The following is a 27,827-nucleotide window of genomic DNA, read 5'->3' on the forward strand; positions in this document are numbered from 1 at the left end:
TTCTACCTTCTAGAGTAGTTATCTCAGTTACCGAAATATACTGTAGCTATATGCTTTTCAAAGCAAAGAGCAATGATAAGCAATGGATGCATTGAAGACATGGTTTGTAAAGTGCCTACATACCACAGAGTAAAGGAAAGTAAAACAATTGAAATACTGGTACTGATAATTATAACAATTAATGTAGATGTAACAATATCACGTGACCACATCCTGTATTGACAGCAATCCCAGCAATCCCCATTGCCACTTTTAATTGGATCCCACCGGTTGTTAGCTGAGACTGACCTCAATTCAAGCTACTTCTCCCTTGTTCCCACCACTCTGAGCCTTTGTTCTTCCAAGGCAAGGCACTGCTTCCCCTTCAACTTTCTACAATTGCTCCCCCCCTCACCCCATGTCTCTACACTTATGGCCACCCTGGCCCCTGCCCTGTGGGATGGAAAACAGCTCCAGAACCATGCAAGTCTAGGTGTCTATGAAGATTCCCAGTCATCCAGGTCATAGTAGTATCAGAAGTGATTTTTATTTTTGAAAAGGCAACTGGAGTGATTTTCTGAGGAGGAAGACGATGACGTTTCGCTTCCTATTGATAAATATACAACTGATGAAGCTTCCAGGATAGGAAGCGAAATTTCATTTTCTTCCTCAAAAAATTACTTCAGTTGCCTTTTCAAAACTAAAAACCACTTTTGATACATACAGCTCTAGAGCTACTTGCTGCATTGCAGCTGAGGTGCTTCTTGGTGCACCAGGCCTGGGTATCATTCCAGATCAACATTGAAAGGCAAAGCCCCAGACCCTCTGGGAGCCTCACCCCAGCTGCCCAAACCTGACCCAGAAGCATGCCCAAAGATCCAGCTATCCCTGGAAGCCCTGGCACAGGGCTGTCAAACTCATGGCCTAATGACAACACGAGTTTGATATCCCTGCCCTAGCATAGCAGTAAAAACTGCAGCCATTCCTGGAAGCCTCAGCATCATAGTACAAAGCTGCAGCCACCCAAGCCCAGTGAGTGGTATGAAGTCTGCCACTGCCTCCTTGCCCTCCACTGCCTCAGTCACTGCCTTGACCTTGACCTTCTTTTTGTTCCTGTTGCTGACAAGGCAGGTCTAGCCTGGCCCTTCATGAGGCAACTGCTGGACATGTGAGGCCTTCTTCCTCACATCTCATGATGAAACTGTTCCATGCAACATTAGTTAGCAGTTGCCACACAAAAGGCTAGGCCAGGTATGCTTGTTGAAGCAAAAATGGTGAAGTCAGCTGAGGGCAGTGGAACACAGGGCTGTGAAGGGCAGGAGGCCAAAAAGGCAGGCATGGTGGGAGATGGGCATATGGGCAGAGTGAAAGAACCCCTGCAATCATACGTGCTGGTGACTAGCACTGATTATGTTACCTAGTTAGGGTAAGGAAACATCTGCAAGAAAACAAGCAAGTTCAGAGAGCACCAAGGACCCCTCATTTCAACCTTGAGCTACAAATATTCTCCATTATTGATGGTGGACTACTAAGTAGGTCATTTTTTTATAATGAGAACATTCCACAAGTTAAGTTCAGGATCTTGGAAGTAAGAACTATTTGTATGGCACCACTGTAACTTCAGATGATTGCTGAACAAATATTCATAATTTGAGGACTACCTGTAATATGTTAATGGGCACAGATCCTGTCAAGCTAATAGAACAAAAGATTTAGTTACAAATCTACATCAAATTAGGGACAATATGTATTTTCAAATGATACTTTGCTGCTGCTATAATTCATTGTGGAATGCATTATATCAGAATGTACAAAAATGTCTTTCTCAGCACTGTTATTTTTAAATTAGAGAAACAACCTTATTGACATACATAAAATGGAAGTTAAAATTGGGCAGATGGATACTTACTTCTTTGTCAGTTTTTAGTAAACTTTCATTTCCAGCCATTGATGACAAATTCAAGATTTGGCCAAGAGGACGGACAACAGCATTTGCCACCTCCCTTCCCACATTTTCAGGATAACTATGAAGTACACTGGTGTGACCTTTATCATTTTGAATTACAAGGTGTAGAGACCTCCACTCTGAGTACATAATGCCTTTATACTGCAGAGTAGACTGTACCTGAAATGAAACAAAACAGAATTAATGTTATTTGTTATTATGTATAATTGTGAACAAAAAGGATTGGTGCAACCCATAAAATTACTCAAAAAGGGATTGGAACCAATACTATAATCTAATAAAGTAGCATGGTTGTTTGACTATTCAATTTATTTTTTTTATCCATTCTCCCCATTTGTTTTATTATTGAAGCAGCAGCAAATTGTGAGACTAAAGAATATCCTTTATAAGTCAGGGGTGTCAAACTCAAGGCCCGGGGGCCAGATCTGGCCCACAGGGTGATTAGATCTGGCCCGCAGGGCCACCCTGGAAACGGCAAAAGACTGGCCTGCGGTGCCTCTGCCAGCAAAAACAGAACTCAGGTGGGCTGCACACAGCCCTCTTGAGCTCTGTTTTCATTGGCAGAGGGTTACTTACAGGAGGCCGTTGCAGCCAAAAACAGAGATCAGGAGCCTGTTTTCTCTGGCAGAGGGCTTGGGCCACCACAGGCACCACTGACACGAGTGATGTCGAGCTGACCACACCCACTCTGGCCCTCCGAGGTAAAATACAATCCTGATGCGGCCTTCAATGAAATCGAGTTTGACACCCCTGATCATCAAGCAAACACTGTAGTCATAAAGCAAATCAATTTTACTCATGGGCTTTTGCCAGAAACTTTTGCCAGTGAAGTAAACACTGGAAACAATCACAAAACACCAAAAATTGCAATCACATGACCAGAAGAGGTTGTAATGGCTGCAAGTCAGGTCTCAAGCTGTCAAAATGCAGGATGTGACCATGGGGTCAAGTGCGCATGCAGTTGTCAGAAATTAGAAAACGGGTTCTAAAAATAACTCTGAGGTCTGTCGTAATTTCGAACGGTTGCTAAGTGATCAGTCATTAAGCAAGGATTACTTGTATTTGTCAGTGATACCCAAGTATTTTACCTTCTCAATTGTAAACCCAGTTTTATTAATTCTGTTTGAGGGTTAGGGTATTTTCATATTTTTTTAACACTTTAAACTTGCTTTTCTTTGTGTTGCTCCAAATATTCCAAAATATTCAGCCTAATGTTGTTCTAATGTTCTAATGCTGTTCTTCACTCTTCTTTTTTGGTAAAAACCCACAATGGTCCTTGAAAATAATTTCTTTAATCTACCAATTAGCAGTATTGTGAATAACTTAATCAGTACCAATATTGATTGGTCCATAGCTTTTGTTGTATTAAAGCTTCTTTCCAGCCCTGACATCTTTCCACCCTGTAAGATAAAATCCATCGTCTTTTCTAGAAGTTGTAAAAGTTATTCTCAAAACATTTATAATAAAGACAAGATAATCCATCTGGTCCAGGCACTTTTCCTAGTTTAATCTTTCTTTTATAGTGTCAGAGATTTCCCTTATAGGTTCATTCATAATTTGTCTTTCTCTGTAATCCTTTTTAGATATTCATCCATTTTTTCTACACAAATGTAAAGTCCTTTATACAAGTTAGGGTAATATCGATGAAATCTTTTTTGCACAGCCACATTATCTGTTAATACTCTATCTCCCTCTTGAGATTTCAATATCATTTTCTTTCGTTTATATGCCAACCATTTGCCTGGTTTATTTGGAATTTCAAAGTGTCAAGGGTCTTCAAACTTGGCAAGTTTAAGACTTGTGGACTTCAACTCTCAGAATTCCTGAGCTAACATGACTGGAGGAGGAATTCTGGGAATTGAAGTCCACAAATCTGAAAGCTGTCAAGTTTGAAGACCCCTGCTTTACATAATTCATTTTTATTACTGTTTCTCTTACTCTTAACATATTTTTCCAAATTTTTAAAGCCCTTTTAGATTATTTATGCTCACACATATTACATTACTCTTGAGACAAATAATTATAAAATGAAAGGGAAAGATGCACAGACGTGTTCTGTGATTTTTAATTTTAAATATGGATATAATGAATGAAGAATTTATAAAAGTTATTCAAATACAGTAGTTGTGGGAATTGAGGTCCGCAGAGAATATATTACAGGAATATCAATCCTAAAAGAGATCTTGTATTCAAAACCTGGTGCAGGTAAGGCAAGTATCCACTGAAGACATGTAATTCATTTACACTTAAATATTTATGTAAATACAGTAGAATTTGTGTGTGTATGGGGAGGCAGGGAGAGGGAGAGGGAAGAGGGAGGGAGAGGAAGGGATTACAAGAGAGTAAGGCAACTGGGCAACAAATGCTTGAACTGTGATGTGACCACAAGGAAACCACAGCCAATGTTAAGTATAAGGACCTGTCGTAACTACCATTTGTTCAGCACCATATTTGAACAGTTGCTGAATGAGTGGTCATTAAATAAGTACCACCTTATTTCATGTATCAGACATACTTAAACACTCAATTCATCGGTTGCTCTCTTCTTTGGAAGAGATTATGAAGACCAGACTCCTCTCTAGAGCACTAAAAATCTCCACAGACCGTTCTTATCCTGGTCATTCATATTTCAAACTGTTACCATCAGGGAGACGTTATAGGTGTCTTAAAATGAGGACTAATAGACTGAGAAACAGTTTCTTTTCCAAGGCAGTAATTGTCTTGAATCAAAAAGTGCATTTGTGATTTAGTCCTATGTATATAGTGGCATTTTTAAACTATTTAACTTACTAAATGTTTTAGATAGGTTTTAGACTAGGTTTTTATTTATTAATTATTATTATTATTTAAATTTTTAAATACTCTGTAGTGTGATTGTGATGTGGTGTTTGGGGCACTGTACTGGAGTAGCTTTCAAATTTCATTGTATTTGTGGAATGCAATGACAATAAAGGTATTCTATTCTAATTATTTTTAATTTTCTTAATTTTCTTAATGGTTAAAAGATATTATATTCATGCAGAAAAGCCTTCCAAGAAAATTCTTATCTGTAAAATAATCTGCAGCTTTAAAACATTAACCCTCTCTGAGATGGCAAACCGCATGGCCTATAAGCAGACTTTATTTACATATATGAAGTTATAAACTATAGTTTACAAACCACAATTAAATTGACACATTACACTGCTCCATAGCATAGTTTGTTTGGTTTTAATTTAGTATTTGTTAATTCCTGCCTCAGACTGACCCAGTTGTTCTTTCTCATTACAGCAAATATCACAAATCCTGAGTTTTGAACAGATGTCACAGTCTGAAAAGATTGTGTGATACCAATGGAAAAAAAAATCTGTGGCCTAGTTTATTCAGTGAGTTAAAAACATTGCAAGCTATCCTTGTGATTTATTCAATAAACTATGTTTAAGCATGCTCTGTAAACAGAGTTTATACCTTACCTTCCATGTATTACATTTCTATGTGTATACACCCTCATAGATAACAATTCCCCAATTTCAAGCAACATCAAGAAAGACACATATATTGGAATATATTGTAAATTAAGCATAGTTTTGCTTAATATATGCCTGGATTATAACTATATTTCCAATTTAACCATGAAAATGCAAACTAATATACTCCACAAGAATGTATTTTATGGAAGTGCCTTCTTTGGTAAATTCTAAGGCATGCATATGGAACAAGGTGTAAGTGCAGAATTTCATAAAAATATTTGAAAAAGGGAAGCATGAAACTAAACATATTTTTAAAATTTTTTATACAATATGTAGTCCAATCTGCAGTGTAAGTTTTGGGTTTTTAAAAACAACAAGAACTTAATATATATACACATACATACATGTAGAGATAGACATACATAAACATGTATTTTAATTTAAGAAAAAGTTATGTTTAGTATGAACATGCAGCTTACTAGAGATGCTTAAACAGCCTATAATAGATACCATTAAGCTTATTAATTAAAAATTTTCCTCTGGAACATATTTTATGAGAATGTCCAGCTCAACACAAAAGGAAAAGTCAGCACGGTGTTCCCTCACAAAGAACAAACAAATGAAATTATGTAAGTAACAATGATATGCAAACAAAGAAAGGTCACACTAAACAGGAAACTGATAAATATTCAAAAGGATTTCCTTCTCTCCTATTGATTTCCTAAAGAGTCAATTTTTAATTCCTGGAGAAGAAAATAGAATACAATTTGTGCCACAGCTTAAAAGATCAAAAAGCAATTATACATCTGTGATGTGTGAACCCATCCCAGCTATGCTTTCTGATAACTTAATCTTCATGAATCAACAGTTTTCCTTGGTAATTCAAATCCAGATCATGGCACAACAGAGATATCGCTTGTTGGTGCAGTCCTTGGTCACCTTATAAAATATCTGAGTTTTTAATATAATGTTTTATATATATCATTATTGTCATAAGGTCCATTTGCATTACTTTCTAATTCCTGACTCTGCAGACCTTAAGCCAATGTGAAATAGTCATAATTATAAAATCAGCAGTTTTGGAGTTTTAAAATCACTGCCTTATTAATCCACTTTCTAAACCTAGTTTATCACTCCCACCCAAGATTTGGTTTAGCTTTTTCTTCCTATACAATTCCATTTATATAACTTCATTCTGCTTGCCACACTTTAGAATTCTGCAAAATTAATTCAAAAATTTCAAATCTTTGTTTTTTTGAAATGACTGTGTACTATATCTTTCTGCAGCCTATTTAACATTACTATATAGTAGTATATCAAATTAAGTGATGTACTTTAAGAAAAAAATGCAAAGTTCTCATCTTTTATGAAATAAGATAATATTTTCTGATATGGGCCTACAAAATAGGTTGTGTGTGCCGCAGTAAGTTGAAAGAATAATTTTGGTAGTTGGTATTTGATTTGTGATTTAGTTCATACAATGGTAAGTTATAATGTGTTGTGCTTCCATGTTTCAGTATTTTGTGGAAACCAAACCACTAAGATTTTTTCATCAACTAAATTTTATCTGGGTTAACACTGTTCCTAACATAGACCAGTGATTCATAAAGAATATTCAGATGTGAATTTAAACCAAGCGGCTGCTAATTAAGGCTAAGGTTCAGCACCAGACAATAGAAAATGCTAAGGCAGTTGATCAACGATTTGTCTGATTTGTGACACTTCTGCACTGGTTGGCCAGCCATTCCTTGTTTGTTTTTAAACACACTGCACTGAGCTATATTGTATTGTGCTTTGTTGAGTTTCGGTTTAGCATAATATGTGATCACCTAAACTACTGTGGATTTTTGAGCAAAACATGGCTTATAGTTTAATGACCATAATGGTGATTTATTTATTATTGTTCAAGCAAGCTATACCTTTGTCTAATGCATAAATTAAGTAACTTGGTCTTCTGAAAGTAAAGTAACTTGTAAAAAATTAAAAAGGTATTTTATATTCCACCAAAAAGTGCACTTCACTCATTTCTCACCTGTAACCACAAAAAGGTAGATCATGCTACTAAAGTTAATTCATGATGGTGTCCTCACACCACTATCCAGTTCCTACCGCAATCCTGCTCCATTCTGCTGAAACTAAAATTATCTTGAAATGTCAAGGCTTGGAACTGGAGTGGCAGTTCAGTTGGGGGAAGCAGGGAAGCAGAGGCCGGTGGTACATGCAGTTTTTAGAAGCAATAGGACTGACCCTTGTCAGCTAATGTCTATTGGAAAGACTCCGGTCACCTGCTGCCTTCTGATTTCTGTGGGAATGGAGAGAAATGGCTAGTGACAAGTAAAGAGGCTTCTGGCCACAACACACCAGAAGCACAGCCCAGAATTTGGGGAGTTTATATTTACAATAGTCTTTACCTATCTAAAAAGTGCTTCTAAATTTTGGGTTATTTCATACCGCAAATACTGGTTTAAATAGCAGAAACTTAAGCTCTCCATAAATACTAGATAATCTCACCATTTTAAACTTTCATATCATAACTGAAGTAGCAAGGACTTTTACCCACTAACAAAAACACTGAAAACTTGGGATTCATACCATAAATACTGGATTAAAAATCAAACCTGCCTGGATGTGTCCTCTTTTGCAAAGATGAAATATTATTATCAAAAAATAAGCCAGATATTTATTATATAACCTGCTCAATAACCAGAGTTCTCTAGGCCATATATTGCATCAATAAAATTAAAAACATAATGCACAATAATTATTGGTTTAAAAAAAAATACCCAAGGAACAAAACTGAAACATTCAAGGAACTCAGGAGGCAACTGGACTTTGTTTTTTCTTTGAAGACGTTTCACTCCTCATCCAAGAAGCTTCTTCAGCTCTGACAGGATAGTGGGGAATGGAAAGATTTATATACCTTGCAGTCATAAATCCTTCCATTCCCGAAAAAGCACCTTAGGACAGCCACATGGATGACTGAGAATTTCTACAGTCTCAAGGAACAAAAATGAAACAAAGTAAAAATGAGCCCCAAATAAAACTGCGAAAAAATAGAAGTGCTAAATGGTCTTTAAACTTGAGAGAATTAATATGATTTCACTTCATGTCAAAAATACAATACCACTGCAACACAGAAGAATATATAGATAGATAGATATTTAGCTTTTGTTATTTAGTTTAGAAAAAGTCAGTTTCTAAACATATTAAACTTTGTCCACACAACTGATCAAGCTTTCCATTACGTCAGTTAAGGTCCAGTTCATAAGCAGAAAGTAAATACATGTCATCCATGTCAGGTTTTAAATGGGGATGGCACTGTCTTTCCATTTTAAAAGAGTAATTTAAAAACTCATGCTCATAGTTCTTTATGTGATAAATTCCAAATGTTTGGCATATAATTCAAAGGCACATTAATATCTTCAATCATATTACTGTTCCTAATCCAGTTTTTTCTTCTTCCATTCGATCATGTTCAATTCTCAAAGACTACCTGGACAAGTCACGGAAGTTTTTTTGGCAAGGTTTTTCAGAAGTATTTGCCATAACACTCTTCCTATGGCTGAAAGAAAGTGACTCACCAAGGTCACCCAGCCAGCTTTATACCTAAGGTGGGACAAGAACTCACTGGATATTTAAATGAATCTAAACTTCAAGTAAAACAGTATTTATAAATTTCCATTGATATATTTGAGCTTACAAGATAAATGAGACTTAATCTGATAATGTAATCAACCATTTACTATTTTAATATATTTGGATATATAATTTTCATCATTAAAAAAGTGTGTACTTGACTCCAACCACTTTTATGCCCAATGTATCAATACCTAATTATACAAGAAGATAACTGGCATTTGCAAAGATTCCAAGAAGTATCTTGATGAGCAAATAATTCCTTTTGTACTGACCCTGGCCAAATAATTAAAATATCACATTTTAATCCAATTAATAAAGAAGAAAGAAATCCATGTTTGGCTAAGATATAATCCACTTTTTTTACTGTAATACATGAAAGGCTTCATTTGCATCCAACAAAACATGATCATTTCAACTTTCTCTAAAAAAAATATTGCCAATAAAAAAATATTGAAACCAGGCTGTTCAGAATCAACAGTGAAATGTAATAGTGTCTGTAATCTATGTGACAAGTTTCACTGCCAAAATTTGGCATTAACATTTAAAAAGGAAATTGGACAATAGTTTGCCTGGACAGCAGAATGTTTGCTGGCCTTCAAATTACAGCTATATAACCTTCATAAACGGAAATTAAAAAGAAAATAAAGACAATTCAGAGAGGTTAGTCAGATGGTGGAATTACAGAAGGATATGAAGATAAAGGAAAAGACTTGGTTACTGAAAAAACTACAAGGGTCTGACACCATCTGAAGCTCTAGAAACTGCTAAACAAAGACTCATAGCAGCACTGGCTAACAGACTAAGGAGACATATTAAAGAAGCAGAGGCCAAGAAGATAAATGGAAGGAGGGAGTATGAGAGATTACACAGCCCCAAATTAGATGGGAGAGGGGAAAGAGGTTCAGAGTGCCACACCCTACATTTCCCCAAGAATGTATCTACTAGGTTAGAAGGTTATAGCTTTAGTATGGCAAGATTTACCCATTAGGCAGAAAATAAAGATAGGACTCAACTGCATTTTGTGCTTGTCTTTTTTCTTTTAGCCCATAAAAGAAAGTGATTAACCCATACTGTACACAAAGCACAATTTTCTGCAAGGGGAACAGGTACCTATGGTCATCCAAATGTTGCTGCCCCACTAGCATCCTTCATCTTATGTTGGATGGAGCTGTGGGAGATATTTACCAGTAATATTTGGTGAGCCACAGATCTTAACTCCGGCTATATATTTATCGAAAATCAATCATTTCCCCAAGATAAAAGGAAGCATGCATACAGCCATAACCCAAGAGGGTGCCTGGAGTTATACACATACTTCAGTGGGGAAAGGATCATTTCATAGATTTTGTGCTATCAAGTTGTTTTTGACTCCTAGCAACCATATAGTTTTTCTTCTTCTCCATCTCATAAATGGAAGACCAATATAACATACACCATTTTACTTTTTATTTTAATGATAGCAAACAAAATTTCAGTACTGCCAAATCCACAAGCTGCATGGATGCTTTTATCAATAAAGATTCTCAAGTAGTTAAATTCCCAAGTTCAAAAAAAATATTGCAGGTTAAACTACAATAAATGATGGCTCTGTGCATTATAAGAGCCCAGTTTTAATGTTAAATTAGCTCTGGAAAAATATCTAATCTCTACTCAGTACTATGAGCCCTGAAACAGTTACCCCTCAGCCAATCTTCATGAAAGCCTTGCTGCAAAGCCAATACGGAAACAGAAAAAAATTGCAAATCACCTTGAAATCTTCGAAAGATTAAATATATATTTAACAATCTAATAAGAAACTTATTCAAGGATTATTAAATTCTGGATAAAGATTTTCAAATGGCATTAAGTTTACAACTACACTGTTTATCTTAGGATGATCCATTATATGCAAAGAAACTCCGTTTATCACCATTCAGTTGAGGTCTTTTTTTTTCTTTGCAAGTTAGTCCATGAAATGAAATGGTGTTATGGTGTTCAATTATATATTCTGCACTCTATATTTCCATATGACACAAAGTTTGATATAATCTTCAATAATTTTGTTATTTTTGGGTTAATTCACCTATGTGAAACAGAAATCCATACAATTACATTGTTTTAACACAGAAATACAGTTATATGTTTTTAAACTGTGGTTCCCTCCAAGTTTTCAGGAAAAATTGGCTACAGTTCAGTAAATACTAAACTATATCTAAAAAGCTGGTAACTCTAGCTACAAAGATCTTAAGAATCAGTATAAGAGGAGCATGACATCAGTGACAATGCAAGATGTTCATCATACATTTTTTGTTAAGTATAAAATATCTGTCAGTGCTATGATATGCCAAGAAGACACACTCTCTAAATAATAAGTGCAGCAAACTGAAACCTCAAGATTCTAAATCAGGAAGTGATAAATACTTCTAGAGGTTTTTAAAAAGGTATAAGGAATATGTTACATATCACCCTTTTGAATTAATGGAGTTTTGAGGCTTTACAGAGTACAAATATCAACATATTGGCATATGATCAATACCTGGGTAGAATACATGATGTTCACAGAGGACAAGAATGCAGCACTCTCACTGAAAGAGTTTAAAGCAGGGGTGTCAAACTCACAGCCCACTGGCCAGATGCATCACATGCTGGACCCACCCCCAGCGAAGGGGGAAAAAGTCCCAATATGCCATGTGACACCGCTGTGATGCCATGAGTTTAGACACCCCTGGTTTAAAGCAACTTAATAGGGAAAATCAGAAATTCAATAAACTTCCCGCTTACCCTTAGGCATGATATAAAATAACAGCAACAAAAGGAGATTTCCTCAGCTCAGGTTTGACTTGTGATGCTATAGGAACATATTCATGTAGTTTTCTTTGTAACAGAATAAAAGGGGATTGCCATTACCATCTTTAAGGGTGATTTTTTTTTAAATTCCCCAGTCTACTCTATAGCCCTGAAATTTCCTGGTGGTCTCAAGTCCAATACTGGTTGGTATTTTTGAGATCAGCTAAGATCAGCTAAGTGCTGCCACCTGCTGTGTGCAAAATGAGGAAGCGTTTTCATATAAATTCTATGGCTAGCTTCAGAAGGACTTAAATTTTCACAAGATTTGGGGGAAAGTAATATAAGTAGCTCTAATGATAAACTAAAACTGTTCCAGTAAGTTAAGTAGTGTGCCAGGGTAGTGCATGTTTTCCCCCATACTTATCATTTCCTCTTATCATTTACAGTATTTTGCAGAACTTCTCACACTCTGTATTTAATATAATCCCAAACTAAAACAGTATAATAAATGTCCTTTTTATAAACTTTGGAGAAATATTAAAATAGCATCTAATATATGGGGCAGAGAGTAAATGTGAGCATCATTCTTAATGGTATTTCAATTAGCCAATGTATTGTGTTGGAGAGAAATATCCTTTAAAAAAAATCAGCAACAACCCCACCTATAAACGAGGGAAAGGGAAAGACATGTCCGATTAAAATCAGCTTACCCAAAATACAAGAAACTGGTGTCCTCCGGATATTTTGAACAACAACTCCCACAATCCTTTGCTATTCGCTAGGCTAACTGGGACTGATGGGAGATGAAGTCCAAAACATCTGGAGGACATTTGATTGTCTTTCTCATCTCACGTATATGCCCGAGCCGAGTATCGAGCCAACAGTTTGATCCTCATCGGCCAGGCCCTGCTCTACAGGTTGCTTGCTCCGAGTAGCAGCAACCCAACCCGAGCGCAATCCTTTGCTCACATCGCTGAGGTGGGAATGGCTTCGGAATGGAAAGCGCTCGGCCCAGACACGGCCTAGCCCCAGCTTCCCGCGCCCTAAGTTCGTGAGAAGACCGGCTCATTTCCCGCAAGGGGCACTTTTCCCGAGTAGCGGCCCCACCCCGTGCATGTCAGGAGTCGCCGCTTCCCCATCTCGTCCACATCCCGGAGCCTCAACGCCACGAAGCGGCAACCCGGGTGTGGGGGGCGGGAAGAGGAGGGACAGCCGGGAGTCTTTCGCCAGGATTAATCTTCCAGAAAAAAGGCATTCGGCGTCAAGGCCTCCAATCCGAGAAGGGAAGGCCAGAATGCGACGCAGAGGTCAAGAGCCCGCTGATGCAGGGCCCGGCAAAGCAAAGGCGGCCCGCGGCTTCTGGGTGTAGTCAGCGGGCAGGGGATCCGGTCGCGCTTACCTGCATCGAGATGACCGGCTGACATGTCTGGGGTGAAAAGGCAGCCGCTCCGCCCTCAAGCTCCCGGCTCCATAGCGCCCGCCGGGAGTGAGGGGAGAGAGAAATCGAACGCTCCGCTCAGGTCTCTCTGGACACTTCCGGCCGTCTTAAAAAACTCACGCCCGAAAACCCGACATTCATCCCGTACCGCACGCACGCGCCTTGACAACATTCCCTGCCGTGCGAAAGAAGTTCTTTCTACCCCCGACGCTCGCTCCCAACCGGAAGTACGTAGGAGCGTGACATTTCCCTTATAGAAGGCGGCGGGGTGGGGGGGGGGGAGAAGGAGGGAGGAGGGGATTTTGAAAGTTTTGCGCTGTACGCAAGCGCCGTTCGCTTGGCTCGGCCCTCTTCCTTATTCTCAGGATGTCGCATTTAAAGGAGCCGGGTTTGTTTTGATGACGCGTGTTGCCGCTCCTTACTCTTCCCTCAGTCGCTGCCATTAAATTCCCCACCGTAGAATCGTCTCAGGGCCCCAAGCGGATTCCAATGCTGACTATGGATAAGGAAGACCTACTGCCCACAACATCTGGAGGGGAAAACGGACTGCATTACAACCGACGCGGTGTGACTCCGCTGTCACCCTTGCCGTAGTTTACTGCAGTGTTGTTCAACCTCAGCAACTTTTAAGATGTGTGGGCTTCCATTCCCAGAATTCCCCAATTTGTCATGAGAAGTGACTCCTACTACCTACAGATTTTTATTGGCGGGAGAGAATGAAGTGACTGTCCAAGCCTCCTCCATCATGTCAACAAGTTATTTTATCTGCTTTACTGTAGTAGAAGTAACATGGGCTTGTTTCCCTACTGGTGAGGAAATGGAAGATGGCACCTCAACTGATTTAAAATATTTTAAAAGAACAGCCAACATGATTATATTTTTATTTCCATGAATCTGTTTCCTAGGACTTGCCTACCTTTGAGTTAATATTAATATTAAACCAAGCCCATGATGTCAGGCTTAGGCAACAAGCCAGTCAATTCCTGTTACAACCAAATGGATTTGCATGAATATGCTAGGGGAAAAATTCTTCAAAATGCTCAAAATGTTTGGAGTATTGAAACTATTTTTTTGAAATCAGTAAATTAGCCTTCAAACTCATATATCAGATGGACATGAACATGTTAAATTTTAGCAACAGCTTGGCTGCCTTCGTTGAGTCCTTTTCCACCAGGACAGTGTTTCTCAGCCTCAGCAACTTTAAGATATGTGGACTTTAATTCCCAGGCTAAATTTCTCCATGCTGGCAGGGGAATTTTGGAAGTCCGCACATGTTAAAGTTGTTGAGGTTGAGAAACATTGCATCTGTGATTACAAAGTAAAATATTAGGCTAGATAGTATTCCAGGGCTACACCAATGAATTGGATTTCCTTGGGGAAATGTGAAAAATTTGACACAAAATTCTATGAAATGTTCACTGTTCTTCTTAGCATGGTGTTTTTTCATTGTACAGAAATATAATTTTATTTGTAAAAAATGGAACTATACTGAAGTACCCACAATAGAAGATAAAATAACAAGTACTTTTGTGGAATATTGAACACTTTATGGACTTTTTGCTGAAAATGGAAAGAGCTAAGAGAATGGTTTTTAGACTGCACAATTGAAATAGTATTGAATAAGGGGATGAATGGATTATTGTTATGTTTAAGAGAGAGGAAGAACAATAATTTTGATTGTAACTGCTGTAATGAAGTCAGAAGTCACTCCTTTAATTATCTTTGCTTGCTTCTTTTCCTTTGTTTCCTGCATTTTCTTCATTCTTTTTATATTTCTTTTATTTTATTCAAGTAAAAAATCACAGCGCAACAATGAAAAACCTCCTTGCAGCCAGGATCCAATGGCACTGGAGGAATAATCTCTGAAGGTACTTTCCATCCACCCACCAATTCTGGTTATAGAGCTCAGATGATCTGCCCTTTGGATTGCATTGTCCTTATGTGTTACAGCATCATGACATCATGCTGTAGTGCACCATAATACTGTACATGAAGGCAGTCTGCAGAGATCACTGTCAAAAAAGCACCCATGCTTGCACTACAGTTTTGCTGAGCCATGTGAGACTGATAGCCATCCAAGATGTGCAGCCAACAAATTTAATAAATAAATAATAATAATAAACGTCCTAGGGAAGCTCCATAAAAAAGGGAATCTCTCCAGGATTCTCCCCTGCATGTTAGCTTCAGCACCCATGGCTACACCTTTTGTGATCTTCTGACAAGCAATCAACAATGAAGCCAGATTCACTTAACCATGTTACTAAATTAACAACTGCAATGATTCACGTAACAACTGTGGTACAAAAGGTCGTAAAATGGGACAAAATTCACTTTAACAAATTTCTTACTTAGCAACAGAAATTTTGGGCTCAATTGTGGTCGTAAGTCTAGGACTACCTGTATAAAGAAAGAAACATGTATTTTATAACTGTGGGACTTGATTATACCTAGTGACTTCTGATGTACACTTTTGCATCATTCTATTTAGTGCAGAAATGGATTAATTAATAATTAAGAATACTAAAGTCTGAAAAAACAAAAGCTGTGATTATGTGCCATCAAGTTTTTGACTCCTAACAACCATGTAGATTTTCTTCATTAAAAAATCTCTGTAGAATCCTATACAATCTAAAATCTATCAAACTTTTATAAAAAAATTACTGTATTCAAATTTGGGAAGGTTACAGCTGTATGTTAGAACAGTTTCAGGCACTAGATGGCACTGGGTACTTATCAAAGAATTATGCTAGATTCCAAGTTTTTTTTTTTAAATGGGAAAAAGTAATGATAAATTTAAACAAGATAATGAAAGGATAAGGATATTTCTGTGACAAAAATGCTCAGAATAGCCAAGCAATAGACTTTTAAGTGGCAGTGTTTGAAAATACAAGCTAGCTATTGAGGAACAACTATAGAATGAAGGGAAACCCTTTCAAATTTAGAGACAGATACTAAGAATACCATGGACTAGAAAAAGAATAATTTGCTTGGAGGAAATTAAAATTGATTGCTTCCTTGATTTGCACACTAAGCAGACATTTGGATATATAATCAAAGAAGGCAAGTCTAGAAAGTAATAGTAGTAGTATTTATGTATTTGGTCAATGATTGGCAAAACATTGGCCTAGAAAAAGATTGGTAAATTTGAAAGAAGTAAAAGAACAGTTAAAGCATAGGAAAAGTCAGAGAGATTACTAGATTATCCTTTAAAGAATTGAAAATTCTCTTGGGAAATCGTTGATGAAAGCATTTCTCTGTTTAGATACCAGAAGTTGGTCCAACTTGATGACTGCATGAAAATTTGCTTAAAATATAAAAGTAGAACAATATAGTAGAAGTGCTGAATTTGTAATAAATGTATAATGTTAATTTTGCAAAAGAAAAATTATGGTATTTCAAATTACCACCCTCTCCATTCTTTCTCAGGTGCTAGACTATTTTAGCTTTTTTCTGAATCAGTATCTTTTTGAGGGAAATTTATACTGGAAATTCACTTTTCCCCACATAGCATTCATTTATTTACAAATCTATCTACAAATCTACAAATCTTATATGTGAGAAAACAAGCGAACACTTAGCACTAATGGTGTCAAAGACCATTAATTTCCAAAACAGGCTGTGTGTGAAATCTACTCTGTCATTAGCCACAATAAAACCACACAAACTATTTATTTCCAGCTGACATTTGAGCCCACAAGTAATTGGTAATGATTTCAGTCATCAAAGCCTTTGAAGTATATATAATACTTGGGCAGGATTTTTCAAACTTTTTCAAATCACTCAAACTGTTACTTAAAAAAAAATCTGTGTGCCTACTTCTTAGACACAGAGTGATGACATATCATGAGCAAAATGCCCTTGGGGAGAAACTTCTGGATGTCAACTGACAAAACCCATTCTTTCTGCTGTATCTTAGAAAAATTGCTATGGACACTACCAGCCTACTTTCGATTAAACTTTTCTCCCTGTTAGTATTTTACAGAACCTCATTGCTTTCTTGCAGAACTCCAGTTTCCTGAAATTTATATAATCTGAAAACCCTGACCTAGGGAACATAATATGCTTACCCCCTTCCTCCAGCTGACTACCTGTAAGAAGAGAGGAAATACTATGTCCCCCTTTCCTGTAAAGCAACAGCAGAGATATTTTTCTTTTTTACTGATTAATTAGAATTAGGGAATGTTCTAATTTTATCCTCTAATCTAGCAGTAGATGTTATTGGAAAATATTTTAATCCTGCACAAGAGTAGGGAAAAGAGGTGGAAAGGGGAAAAGAGGTTGGCTGGGTAGATGTATCCGTGAACCACTTGTTTTACTTATATCTCTCCTTTCCATATTGTGACTGTCCCACTTATTACTATTTGAATCCTTTAGGGAAGTTTAGCTTTTATTTGCAAACACAGCAAGTCTAAAGAAATAAATGTAATCTGACTAGTTCCAGAAGTCAGACTGGGACAATGGTTTTAATAGACATTTTTCAAATAATTCATTTTTTGTATTACATACTCCAATGCATATCAAAAATAGAAATAATATGCAGTCAACAGAATAAACAAACTGGAATTGCTGATCAAAAAAGCATGATCAATGCCAGCTCTGTACTGTGTCCTGGCCTGAACCCAACAAGAATTGCTCCAGATCATCTATTTCCTTCAGGATACTCTGGAATTGTTGCATCACAACTTCCCTAAAAACAAAGATCGGAAACTGGACAATTGTTCAGAATGATAACTTCTTAAAGAAGGAACATGCTGTTGTGTCCTTCAGAGTCACAGGGACCACCCATTTCTCAAAGAAGCTAATGGATCCTACTGCAAGTCACCTCCCAAGCAGTTTTAACCACCCAGGAAGGGCCTAACTCTGAAAGACCTGCCCAGTTGATCAGCGTAAAAATTAAAATTAAAAAGAACAGCAAGTATAAATATTCCTTATTCTATTTGAACTAAATTATATATAGCTCTTTACAAGTGATATTTTATTAATTAATTTTGCCAGTTTTAGTAGCAATCCATAACATACACGTGGGTAATATGAATAGTTTTTATAATTGTTTCCCATTAGCTATACATTATATTTCTCTTTTCTAATAGGCAATTAGATTCATCACGTTGGATTACCAACTGGGTTACAATAATATACATAGCAGAAGTACTCTTCACGTTGGCCATATTTGAGAAAGCTTGTTTTCAGGAAAGCTGAAATTGATACTAAAAAATTCATAGTTGTTTAAATTTAGTTTAACTGTATAGAAAATAAACCAATTATAAAACTTGATTCAATTCTAATCTTATTTTCTTTATATCCTTTATATTATATTATTTTATATATTTTGTATTATTTACATTTATTTATATTCTGATAGATGCTAATATAAAGTCTGTATGGGGAATATATCTGACCTGGGGATGTGGTGGTGCAGTGACTTAATGATGCTGAAACTGCTGACTAGAAATGGTCTGCACTCTAGCGGCTTGAGGCCAGCTCCATGAGACAGGGTGAGCTCCTGTCACCTGTACCCTAGCTCCTGCCTGCCCAGCAGTTTGAAAGCAAGCAATACTGCAAAAAAAAAAAAAAAAAAAAATGGGTACCACTTTGATGGGAAAAATTTGCTGCATTCGGGTGTGTGCAGAAAGCAGAAACTGGCACTGGATCTGGCTGGACCCAAGGCAACATAACATGAGGCAAGGCAAGACTGATGGAGGAGCCTGGAAGAGCCAACAACTGTGACCTCTGCTAGTCAGCTGGTGTAAGCTAGTTTGCTCCCTTTAGTGCACCAAGGATAGGCATACAAGTGCTGAACAGAATGAGCTAACAATGAAGGCTGTCAGGACTGCATTATGTCTAGTATTTGTAGATTTTCCTAACATTGTAAGGCATACACTAAATAAATAAATGTCTGACCTTTCTTCTATTACTGTGCAGACATAAAGCATCCTACAATTTGACATACCATCAGCTCTCAGACCATGTATTTAAAATGCATTTAAATAAATTGCCACACAAGAGTTAACTACTGGTTAGCAGGCAGATCTGTTATGATTGTAAAAAAGTAGACTATAACTGAAAATGGCCTGTATTATCAATCAGTGTTCTCCTTTAAATTAAATTACTGTTTTAGTCTACAGATCTACATATTAATATCATTTAAAAATAAATTTATAATTTCAGAAGACAATTTTAAACATTTGTTAAAATATATAGTGTACTTGATCTCTTAATAATAGTGCAATGCATTTCTTACCAAGTTAACTATATTAGTCAACTGAAACCACAACTAAATTCAAAACCAGTATATTTACTCAGTATATATTTATCTTCTATTTTTATCTATTTGACTTTTTAATAGGCATTCCTATCCTTGTCAATTATTGCAAGCAAATGTAGTCAGAAGCTTCATTTTGAACAGTATGTGGATAGGTTAATATATTTGGCTATGAATTAAATAAAAACTCCTTTACGCTACACTGTAGTTAATTTATTAGGTTAATTAATATAAAGTATTTAGACCTGGGAAGGGCCAGTTTGTTTCATTACTATTTGAACAGCATAAAATAAAAACAAAAGCCTTAATTTGGAGGGTGTCTATAAAAAAAAATTCCACTTGCTCTTGCATAACAATCTTCCAGTAGTATGAAAACCTATATTTTTGATTTCTTATTTGCTCTGAAGAATTTGAGGCATATTCTGGAAGGTTGTGGAAGCCCATTTGGGATGTTATAACAACTACAACAGTAACCTAGCTCCCCTAACTAAGCTAATACCAACTCCTTTGCACAGCACCATAACCCATCTATCCCCACCTCCATTAACATAGTAATTTTACTTATATGTATTTTTCCTTAAACAGCTCAAGATCTTATCTCTCCCACCTCTCGATTATCTCTATCTTGCTCTTTACAAATCCCCTCCTAAGAAGTAACTTGTGCAGAAAATAAAGGACTAGCCTAAAATCGCCCAGCGAGAACGAGTTTGTGAACCCGGGTCGCCTCATCCCTAAAACAACACGTGAGCCGTCGTGTCGTCTATACTAGTCTATATCGCCGTTCAGCGAGAAGCCAGACTTTCTCATCTTCCCATCGACCCACCCTCGTCTCGCTCTGAGGACCGCTTCCCCTTTCAACCCAAGCTTGCCCTTTCTTCTGTAAAGGCTGACCAAGAACTGCGGTTGCGCGCCAGCCGGGGAGACGCGCATTGGGGCGCAGTGCGCCTGCGCAGTTCTCTCTGTCTCTGTCTCTCTCTGTCTGTCTCTTTTTCTATACATGCTGCTGTTGCTGGCTGAACATCACCTTCGCGGTGTCTCCCTGTAAGGTAGGTTCCAGGTTGCGTCGTGAGAGTCGCTGTGGGGTGTGGGAAACGCTTGTTCCGTTTCTTCAAGGCTGACCCGTCCGTCCTTCTTCGCCCTGCGTGCCTTGTGTTTGCACTCATTCGGGGAAGACAAGAGGTAAAAAAAAAAAAAAACCACCCCTTCTTCTCGCCATGGGGGACTTCCGCGGGAATATTCCAGTACACAGCTCTCCCCAGTCAAGCCCTTAATCCGTAATAATCAGGGCGGCCATCTGGAAGACCCCTCGCTTGGGGAGGCAACTGACGTCCCTTCGCGTGGCCTGGATGTTTCCGCCTCTCCCACGACAGCGCAGTTAGGTATTCCCAGGCCCCCTAGGAGGGAAATGCCTTGCAGGTCCATGTTCCTCTGGAGTCCTTGGGCTCTCTGGGCTTGGTGGTTTGCAGATGCTTCGTTACCCGATCAGATAAAGACCGTCTCTTCTATCGGTTACATGCTTCCTCTGCCCTTCGGGGTGTGATGGAGCTCCTTCGAGAAGGGGGTGGGGATTCAATGCAGAAGGAAAGGGGAAAGGACACCTAGCGATTGTCGTTCTCTGGTCATTGAATGAAGCCCAGGGCAAACGCCTTGTAAAAGATTTGGAAAGAAAAGAGTAGAGGAGACCCTCTTCTGCTTTGTGCATATAAAAGGGAGTCCGACTGAAGACTGTTTTGGACAAGCATTGGGATTTTAACATTGAGAGAGAGAGATTGTTGAACTCGCATCAAAAGGTTTCAGACAGTCTCAGAAGGTCTCAATAAGCTCTAGGGTTTTGTTTTGTTTTTGAAGCTGTACGATTCTTAAGGAATATTATATTTTATAATCTTTCTCACGACCTACCTGCATCCTGTCTTCCTTTGTTCAACTCCCCCCTCACCTCCCTAAAGAGTCCAGCCATGCAGCATCTAATGAAGTGTGTTGCAGTTTACAAAAGCTTGTGCCCCTTAATAAAATGTGCTAGTGGGGAAAAGTGCTATTTTCTGTTTTTGTTTTTTTGTTTTGTCACCATAAACCAATGCCTGCTCTCCTCTTGCAGTGGAGGCAATGACTGAGGGTAGGTAGTAAATCTTTTCAAGGCTGTAATTTTAACAAACTACTAAAACTGGTGGGATATCTAAATTTATATTAAGGTGGATTTCAAATTCTGCTATATCATGCTATTCATGATATTATTGTAACAAAATATTGTTTGTGCGAAAGATCTTCCACCCTTCATCTTTTCTAATGTTTATGTGCATGCCTTTGTTGAGGAGAAAGAAATGTAGCTAAAGCTACTAACAAAAATAATTATTGTGTTTGCAGGCAATGGTGGGGGAGTTAATGAATAGCCAAATTAGACTCTTCTCTTGGGAGTCAGTTCTTAGACTCAAGTGATTTACAGCTCAAATTTAGTTACATCTCTTATTTGACCTGGATTTACCTGATTTTTTTCAGACCTATTGTTTGTGATTGGAAGTTCTGTTACAGGTTAATATTTTACAATGGAGTTGTCATCTGAATAATTCCTCCTTGCTCTCCCTCCCCCAATGTTAGTGGCATTTGCCTTCTTTGCTTTTTATGTTAGTTTCTTTCTTTTTTCTTATGTGTTTTAGTAAAGGGACGGACATACTGTTTTTTTTCTAAAATGTGGAAGGGGATTCTTGTCAGTGTTTATAGAAGGCCCATACCTTTCCTCATAATCTGTTAACCAGGAACATTGAGTGTGGTATATTTTCATGGTATAGCCAATATATTTGAAATTGTTTACTGAAGACCTTTTTTTATACAAGAAATTGCTGGAAGGTTAAAATTAAATGCACAGTTTACATCTATGATATTGCACCAATTAACACTCATAGGTAGTTTGGTAAATTAATAATATTCAAATCACAAGATTAAAAGTTGTTTTATACTGTGCTGATTAGGACACCTTTAGAGTGCTGTGTCCAATAATGGATGTAACATTGTAAGGTACCCTTATACTGTATCACTAATTGTGGATGACGAACTGGGGCAACATCCAGATAAAAGTACTCATGATTATAACAGTTTTGAAAAGCGATTCATATATCCGTTGAAAGAGTATATGTGTTATGTTTGGTGAAGATCAAATGAAAAAATGTCTCTACATGTAAAACTCTGATGCAGAAATGGCCTGAGATTTGTAAATATGGGGCATGTAATGATAGGATTAAAAGCACTGCACTGAAATTCTAAGCTTCCAGATTTCAGCTAAATATTAGAAATTTCTGAAAGAGCTTTTGGAAGGGATGCAGACAATCCTCCCCACTTTTTAGATTATGATTGCAATCAAAGACTATTTATTCAATTTGTTTGCTGCCATCTCACTGCAAGGCGACTTTGGACAAAAAATATTGTAAATCTACAACCAAATATAATTTTCCTCCATCAACCTTATTCTAGACAAGTGGTGTAGAAATCACCCAAAACACATGGTATCCATATCACTGATTGGTCAGTTTGAATTTTGCTTCTTGCAAACTACCTCTACCTCCCAAGGAAACTCCCTATTGGATTATTGTATCTCCAGGAGGCCAACAGAGAGTGAAACCTGAATGTAGTCCTGGTACTTAAGAAGGTAAAGGAAAGTTTTGGAACAATGACTTCTATGCAACTGTAACCCTGGGTTCCTTTATATTTAAGTTCAAGTTTAGTAAATGTAGATCACACAGATGGCGGCATAGCATGCTTAGCGTTTGGAGGTAAAGATGCTTGCATTCCCCCTTCTCCCAGATTTTTACAGCTGAATTATTTTGGAAGACGATTGCTTCCATTTCAGCAAAGACTTGAACAATTGGGGAGGTTGCCCTTATACCCTGCAGATTTTTCAATTGACGAGTGGGTTGGAATAGATTATCTCCAATAATATTTTCTATTTTTGATGTTTATTCATTGTTAACATATGTATTACAAATACTATAATCGACCTAAACAAATACGCTTGCTCTGTTTTATTATGCTATCATGAGACTGTAATCTGAGGCCACAGGTATAAATTCCACTGTAATATTTTTTATAAATAGAATTTCAGATTAGATCACAATCATATATTAATAAGCATCACTCTTTAGTTTGATATTTGCAAAAATATGGATATTTGTAAGACTCTATTGGACATGTTCCTAAAAGCTCAGTGGCATACACGGATCGGAAATAGCTTCTGTAGCTACTGAAATAAAAAGATAAGATTACTAGAGCCTACAATCTGATATGGAAAAGAAGAATGAAATATGTATAGTTATAAAATGTTGTTCACTTTCTGCCATTACACAAGTGCACCCTTATTTCTGGGTAATTCACAGGCCAAAATAATTTAGCTTTTAAAGAAAGTCTCTTTTTTAAGTCACAAACAGATTCCACCATGACAACTGCAATATGGTCTTCATGGAGCTGCCCATAATGAGTGTCTTGAATTTCAATCCAAAAATCAGTGGCCAAGCTTCTACACAGTGCACAATGCTAGGTGATATTAAAAGTCTTGCACAGATAGCCAGTTATTTTCTGGGCATAATTTAAGGGATTGTTTTTATTGCAAAATCCTAAATAGCTTGGAGTCTAGCTGTCTGAGATATATTTTGCTATAAACATGCCTAGTCATTAAAGACCATCCTCAAGTTGCCTCCACTTTTTGAGGGTTTTTTCCCTGTGGCACATGGGGAAGGGGATGTATTTTTCTGTGTTACTCCACCCGTCTGCAGTTGCACTCAGCTCCCATGTTTTCTACTTTTAGGGAAGAAATGCAAGCTTTTCTTTTTACCAGCCTTTTTAATATTTAACTGATATTTAATATATAACTGGTATATAACAGATTTTTTTTCTTTGTGTTGTTAGTTATTTTGAGTGGACTAATCATAGGCTTCAGATTTCATATAGGGAGTTCCAGTTCAAAGCACTGTCTTTAGATTGGCCTCAACAACTAGAAAATTCATCAAAGTGATGATAGTCCTTATGAAACAAACAGAAAAGTTATGGTATTTATATAGTTACTCACCAAGCACATCTAAATTATATTAAAGTAACCGAAATATCTTTACAACCCCCAAGGCACGTCACAACTTTTCAGCACCTCTAATGTTTGGAAATCGAAAGTTTAAAAAATTGACATACATTGTGGAACGCTTTGGGTCCCAGTGTGTCCACATTTATGTTTCTTATATGTTCTGCTTATCTTATCAGAACTCCCTCCGTGGAGAAAGAAGTGAGGGGCCTCAGCTTGATGCTTCAGAATCTCAAGAGCACAATAATGTCACATTTACTAAAATAATGCTCACACTTTCAAAATTGATGCTGCTGCTGCATCTGGGAGATATTGGTTGGTATGGTAAAAAAAAAAGTATCTTGGGATTCTATCCCTCCAGTTTCAAGGATCTGTAAGGGCTACTCTAGCATCCAGGAGCCCAACCCTCATGGTATTGATAAGATTATATGGATTAATGATCATAACTGTAGCCTTAATACAGTTGAAGATGAGCCATTCCAGATGGCTTCAGCAGCTTCTTCAACTCAGTCAGTTTGGCAGCTTGTACCTTCCAAGTATTTTGAATTACAACTCCAACAAATGCTTATCATTGGACTATTTCTGGCTAAAGGAAGATCATTACCTTAAGAAATCCTGTAATCTTCCCAATAGGCTTATCTGATTACAACTAGTACTGTATTAGGTAATTTCTTATTTATGCGTAGCGGCCTACATTATGCCATTATGACTACAAGCCAACTTCTGCTCATGCAGTGGTAATTGCCTTATTCTGTCCCATCCTGCATTCCTCTATATGCTCCCAAATTTCCTTGAGATAATCTCAACTATGATATTAGCTCTCCTGGGTTAACCAGTCAGGAATTAGATGTGTGACTTTATTGTAAGGCTACATTAACTGAATCTTTCAGTCTGAAGGTACAAACTTCCCACTGGCACTTATAACTGACTGAACAATTAGGACAGGTTCTTCCTAAATTGTTTTGCTCTGATGTTAATCAATTAGGGTTCCTGCCTCTCTTGTCTGATTATTTCTTAGTTATCATCTCTTTCCTTCATCCCACAAGTCAGCCACACATTCGATTAGATATATAGAGCAGATGTAGGGGATCTGCTCCTGTTGGCTGCTATTAAAATATTTGTCACAAACATAATCTAGGCATTTAGCAAATAAGATATTTGAGCAAGCATGACCTTATTTTTTTTAATTCATTGCCTTCTTTCCTCAGTTGCCAAATAAGCTGTGAACTCAGATAGTTTTCCCTCCACTTTATATAAGGATAGTGGAATTTTAGAAGTAAATTACTCCTGTATTATTATTTTTTTGGCTCTGTCTCTAAGTCCTGACACCAGATATGGTGATTTGGAAATGGTGGGAAGCAAACTGCCTAAAGGAGTGTATGCCAAATCACCAAATACCTTATGTACTCTTAAAACAACCTAAGATGAATGTATCCACAGGACCACTTATTAAATATTTTCTATAAACATGTGCTTTCAAGGCCTCTGCCTTTTTTGATTGGCTTTTTAATACTGAGAAATTCAACCAACTTCATAACTCATATTTCTTCAGATGTATTGTATTCTAACTTCAACCATGTAACATCCACTGTGGTGGCTGAGAATAGCATATTGGGCATTATGTCTCAACATATTGTTCTTTTTCCTAAACCTAGGAATTGGAGAAAACCCGTAAATGGAATTGAATGACTTTTGGCATCTGGCCAGTAAACACTCAGTTTCATCCAGTTGTCCTGACTCTATCCCACATTAAGGGATCATAAAAAGGGAGTTCAATGACTTTCAAAAAAATGCCTTTTAGCCTAAAATGTAAGTTATATTTATACAAAGAATTTTTAAATTAAAATTATGTATTTCAAATGGGAAGGAAACTCAGTGTTGAAGTAGGAAAACATTTTTACGCATATTTAATCAGCCACAAATCAAAAATGAAAAAAAAAATAGATTCAATTTTGATTACCTAAGACTTGGATCCAATGACATAAGCCTGCCAATAGATGTTCATTAACATAATGGATTTTTAATTGATTCTATCATTTCCCACATACATAAATAAAATTGTTCTGGAGGGCTAGTGTGGAAGAGATTGATAGGAAGTGACATGTGAGCAGGATTTAAAAACGACTTCTGTCTAGCAGTTTATTCTGTCTGAATGTTCATAATCCATTGGATGGGCTGTTCTCTCCACAATAAATACTTAAATTTTGACTACTGGGTGTATTCCAACCAGAATGGAGCTGGAAGGGACCTTAGAGATCTTCTAGTCCAACCCCCTCTTCAAGCAGGTGACCTTATACCATTACAGACGAGTGGCTGCCCAGTTTTTTCTTAAAGACCTCCAGTGATGAAGCACCCACAACTTCTGAAGGCAAGTTGTTCCACTGATTGATTAACCAATTTGTGCAGTCTGATATTAAACTGAAAAAATAAGGAGAAGGAAATTGGCTACACACATTAATGTTGCTCAGTTTTAAAAGCATAGTTGTACATCAAACACTGACCTACCCCCAAAATAAGACATTCCCCCGATTTTAAGCCTACTCCAAAAATAAACCCCATTGAAGGGGTGGGTGGATGTGGGTAGCACAGGAGGCAGTGAGCATGTGAGGTGTCCAGTGAATTACCTGTCCAAACAGCAAGAGGAGGCAGAGGCGGAGGGAGGCACGCGGCTGTGGAAAAGCCAAAAATTGGTGGACTGGAGCAGGCAGGAGGCTCGCCTTTGTGTCTTTCGGCTTGCCTACGGCCAATGTGGCGCATCAAGATCGCATGCCTTCCACCCTGCACCTCTGCCTCCATCTGCTGCTGATGTCGACATGCGAAGGCGAGACTCCTGTGGCCAGCCACCCGCTCCAACCCTCCAACTCTCGGCTTTTCCATGGCTGGATTACCAGCCTCCCCCCCTTGCCTTTGTCTGCTGCTTGGACAGGGAATCAACTCATCGGTGGCTGCAGCTGCTGCTGGATACTGTCAGTCCCCACACGCCTTCTGCTTCTTGTGAGTGCGCCAGGGGGTAGGGCGCCCATCTGGGCTGATCACCCCGAAACTCTTTCCCAAAAAATAAGCCATACTGCTTATTTTGGAGCCCCCCAAAATAAGCCATACTGCCTATTTTGGAGCCCCCAAAAATATAAGACTGGGTCTTATTTTCAGGGAAACACGGTATCTCACTCTAACATGCCTCAGAGTAATAATTATTATAAAGTTAAAATAAGGGGCAACACTAGTATACTGTCTTGAGCTTACAGAGGTAAGAGTAATGAAATAATAACAAC

The 27,827-nt window shown here is 37.7% G+C and overlaps 2 protein-coding genes and 1 long non-coding RNA gene across 10 annotated transcripts in view; 2 read left to right on the forward strand and 1 right to left on the reverse strand.

The window, feature by feature from the left end:
* Positions 1-13,494, reverse strand: part of RALGAPB (Ral GTPase activating protein non-catalytic subunit beta) — a 68,659-nt gene extending 55,165 nt beyond the window's left edge. For 6 of the 8 annotated variants that reach the window (XM_026685212.2, XM_087959475.1, XM_087959474.1 and 3 more), the window contains exons 1-2: positions 13,199-13,466; positions 1,889-2,104 (exon numbers count right to left, since the gene is read on the reverse strand). In XM_026685212.2, coding sequence (XP_026540997.1) covers positions 1,889-2,104; positions 13,199-13,204 — 222 coding nt within the window. In that variant the 5' untranslated portion in view covers positions 13,205-13,466. Of the gene's footprint in view, positions 1-1,888; positions 2,105-13,198 lie in introns of all 8 variants that reach the window. The other 2 variants (XM_026685211.2, XM_026685210.2) reach the window with 1 other exon arrangement.
* Positions 13,495-13,591: 97 nt separating this feature from the next.
* LOC148131134 (uncharacterized) lies at positions 13,592-16,002 on the forward strand. Its single transcript, XR_015748472.1, has 2 exons — positions 13,592-13,827; positions 15,030-16,002. It is a non-coding gene; the product is annotated as an uncharacterized LOC148131134 (long non-coding RNA).
* Positions 16,003-20,406: 4,404 nt separating this feature from the next.
* NDRG3 (NDRG family member 3) overlaps positions 20,407-27,827 on the forward strand; it is a 37,379-nt gene continuing 29,958 nt past the window's right edge. The window contains exon 1 of the mRNA XM_026685228.2: positions 20,407-20,545. The gene's annotated coding sequence lies outside the window, so the exon portion shown is untranslated. The remainder of the gene's footprint in view (positions 20,546-27,827) is intronic.

The sequence above is a fragment of the Notechis scutatus genome, chromosome 3 (assembly GCF_049901735.1).
Source record: "Notechis scutatus isolate UNSWTSFEM ecotype Mainland chromosome 3, rNotScu1.2, whole genome shotgun sequence".
NCBI classification, from domain to species: domain Eukaryota; kingdom Metazoa; phylum Chordata; class Lepidosauria; order Squamata; family Elapidae; genus Notechis; species Notechis scutatus.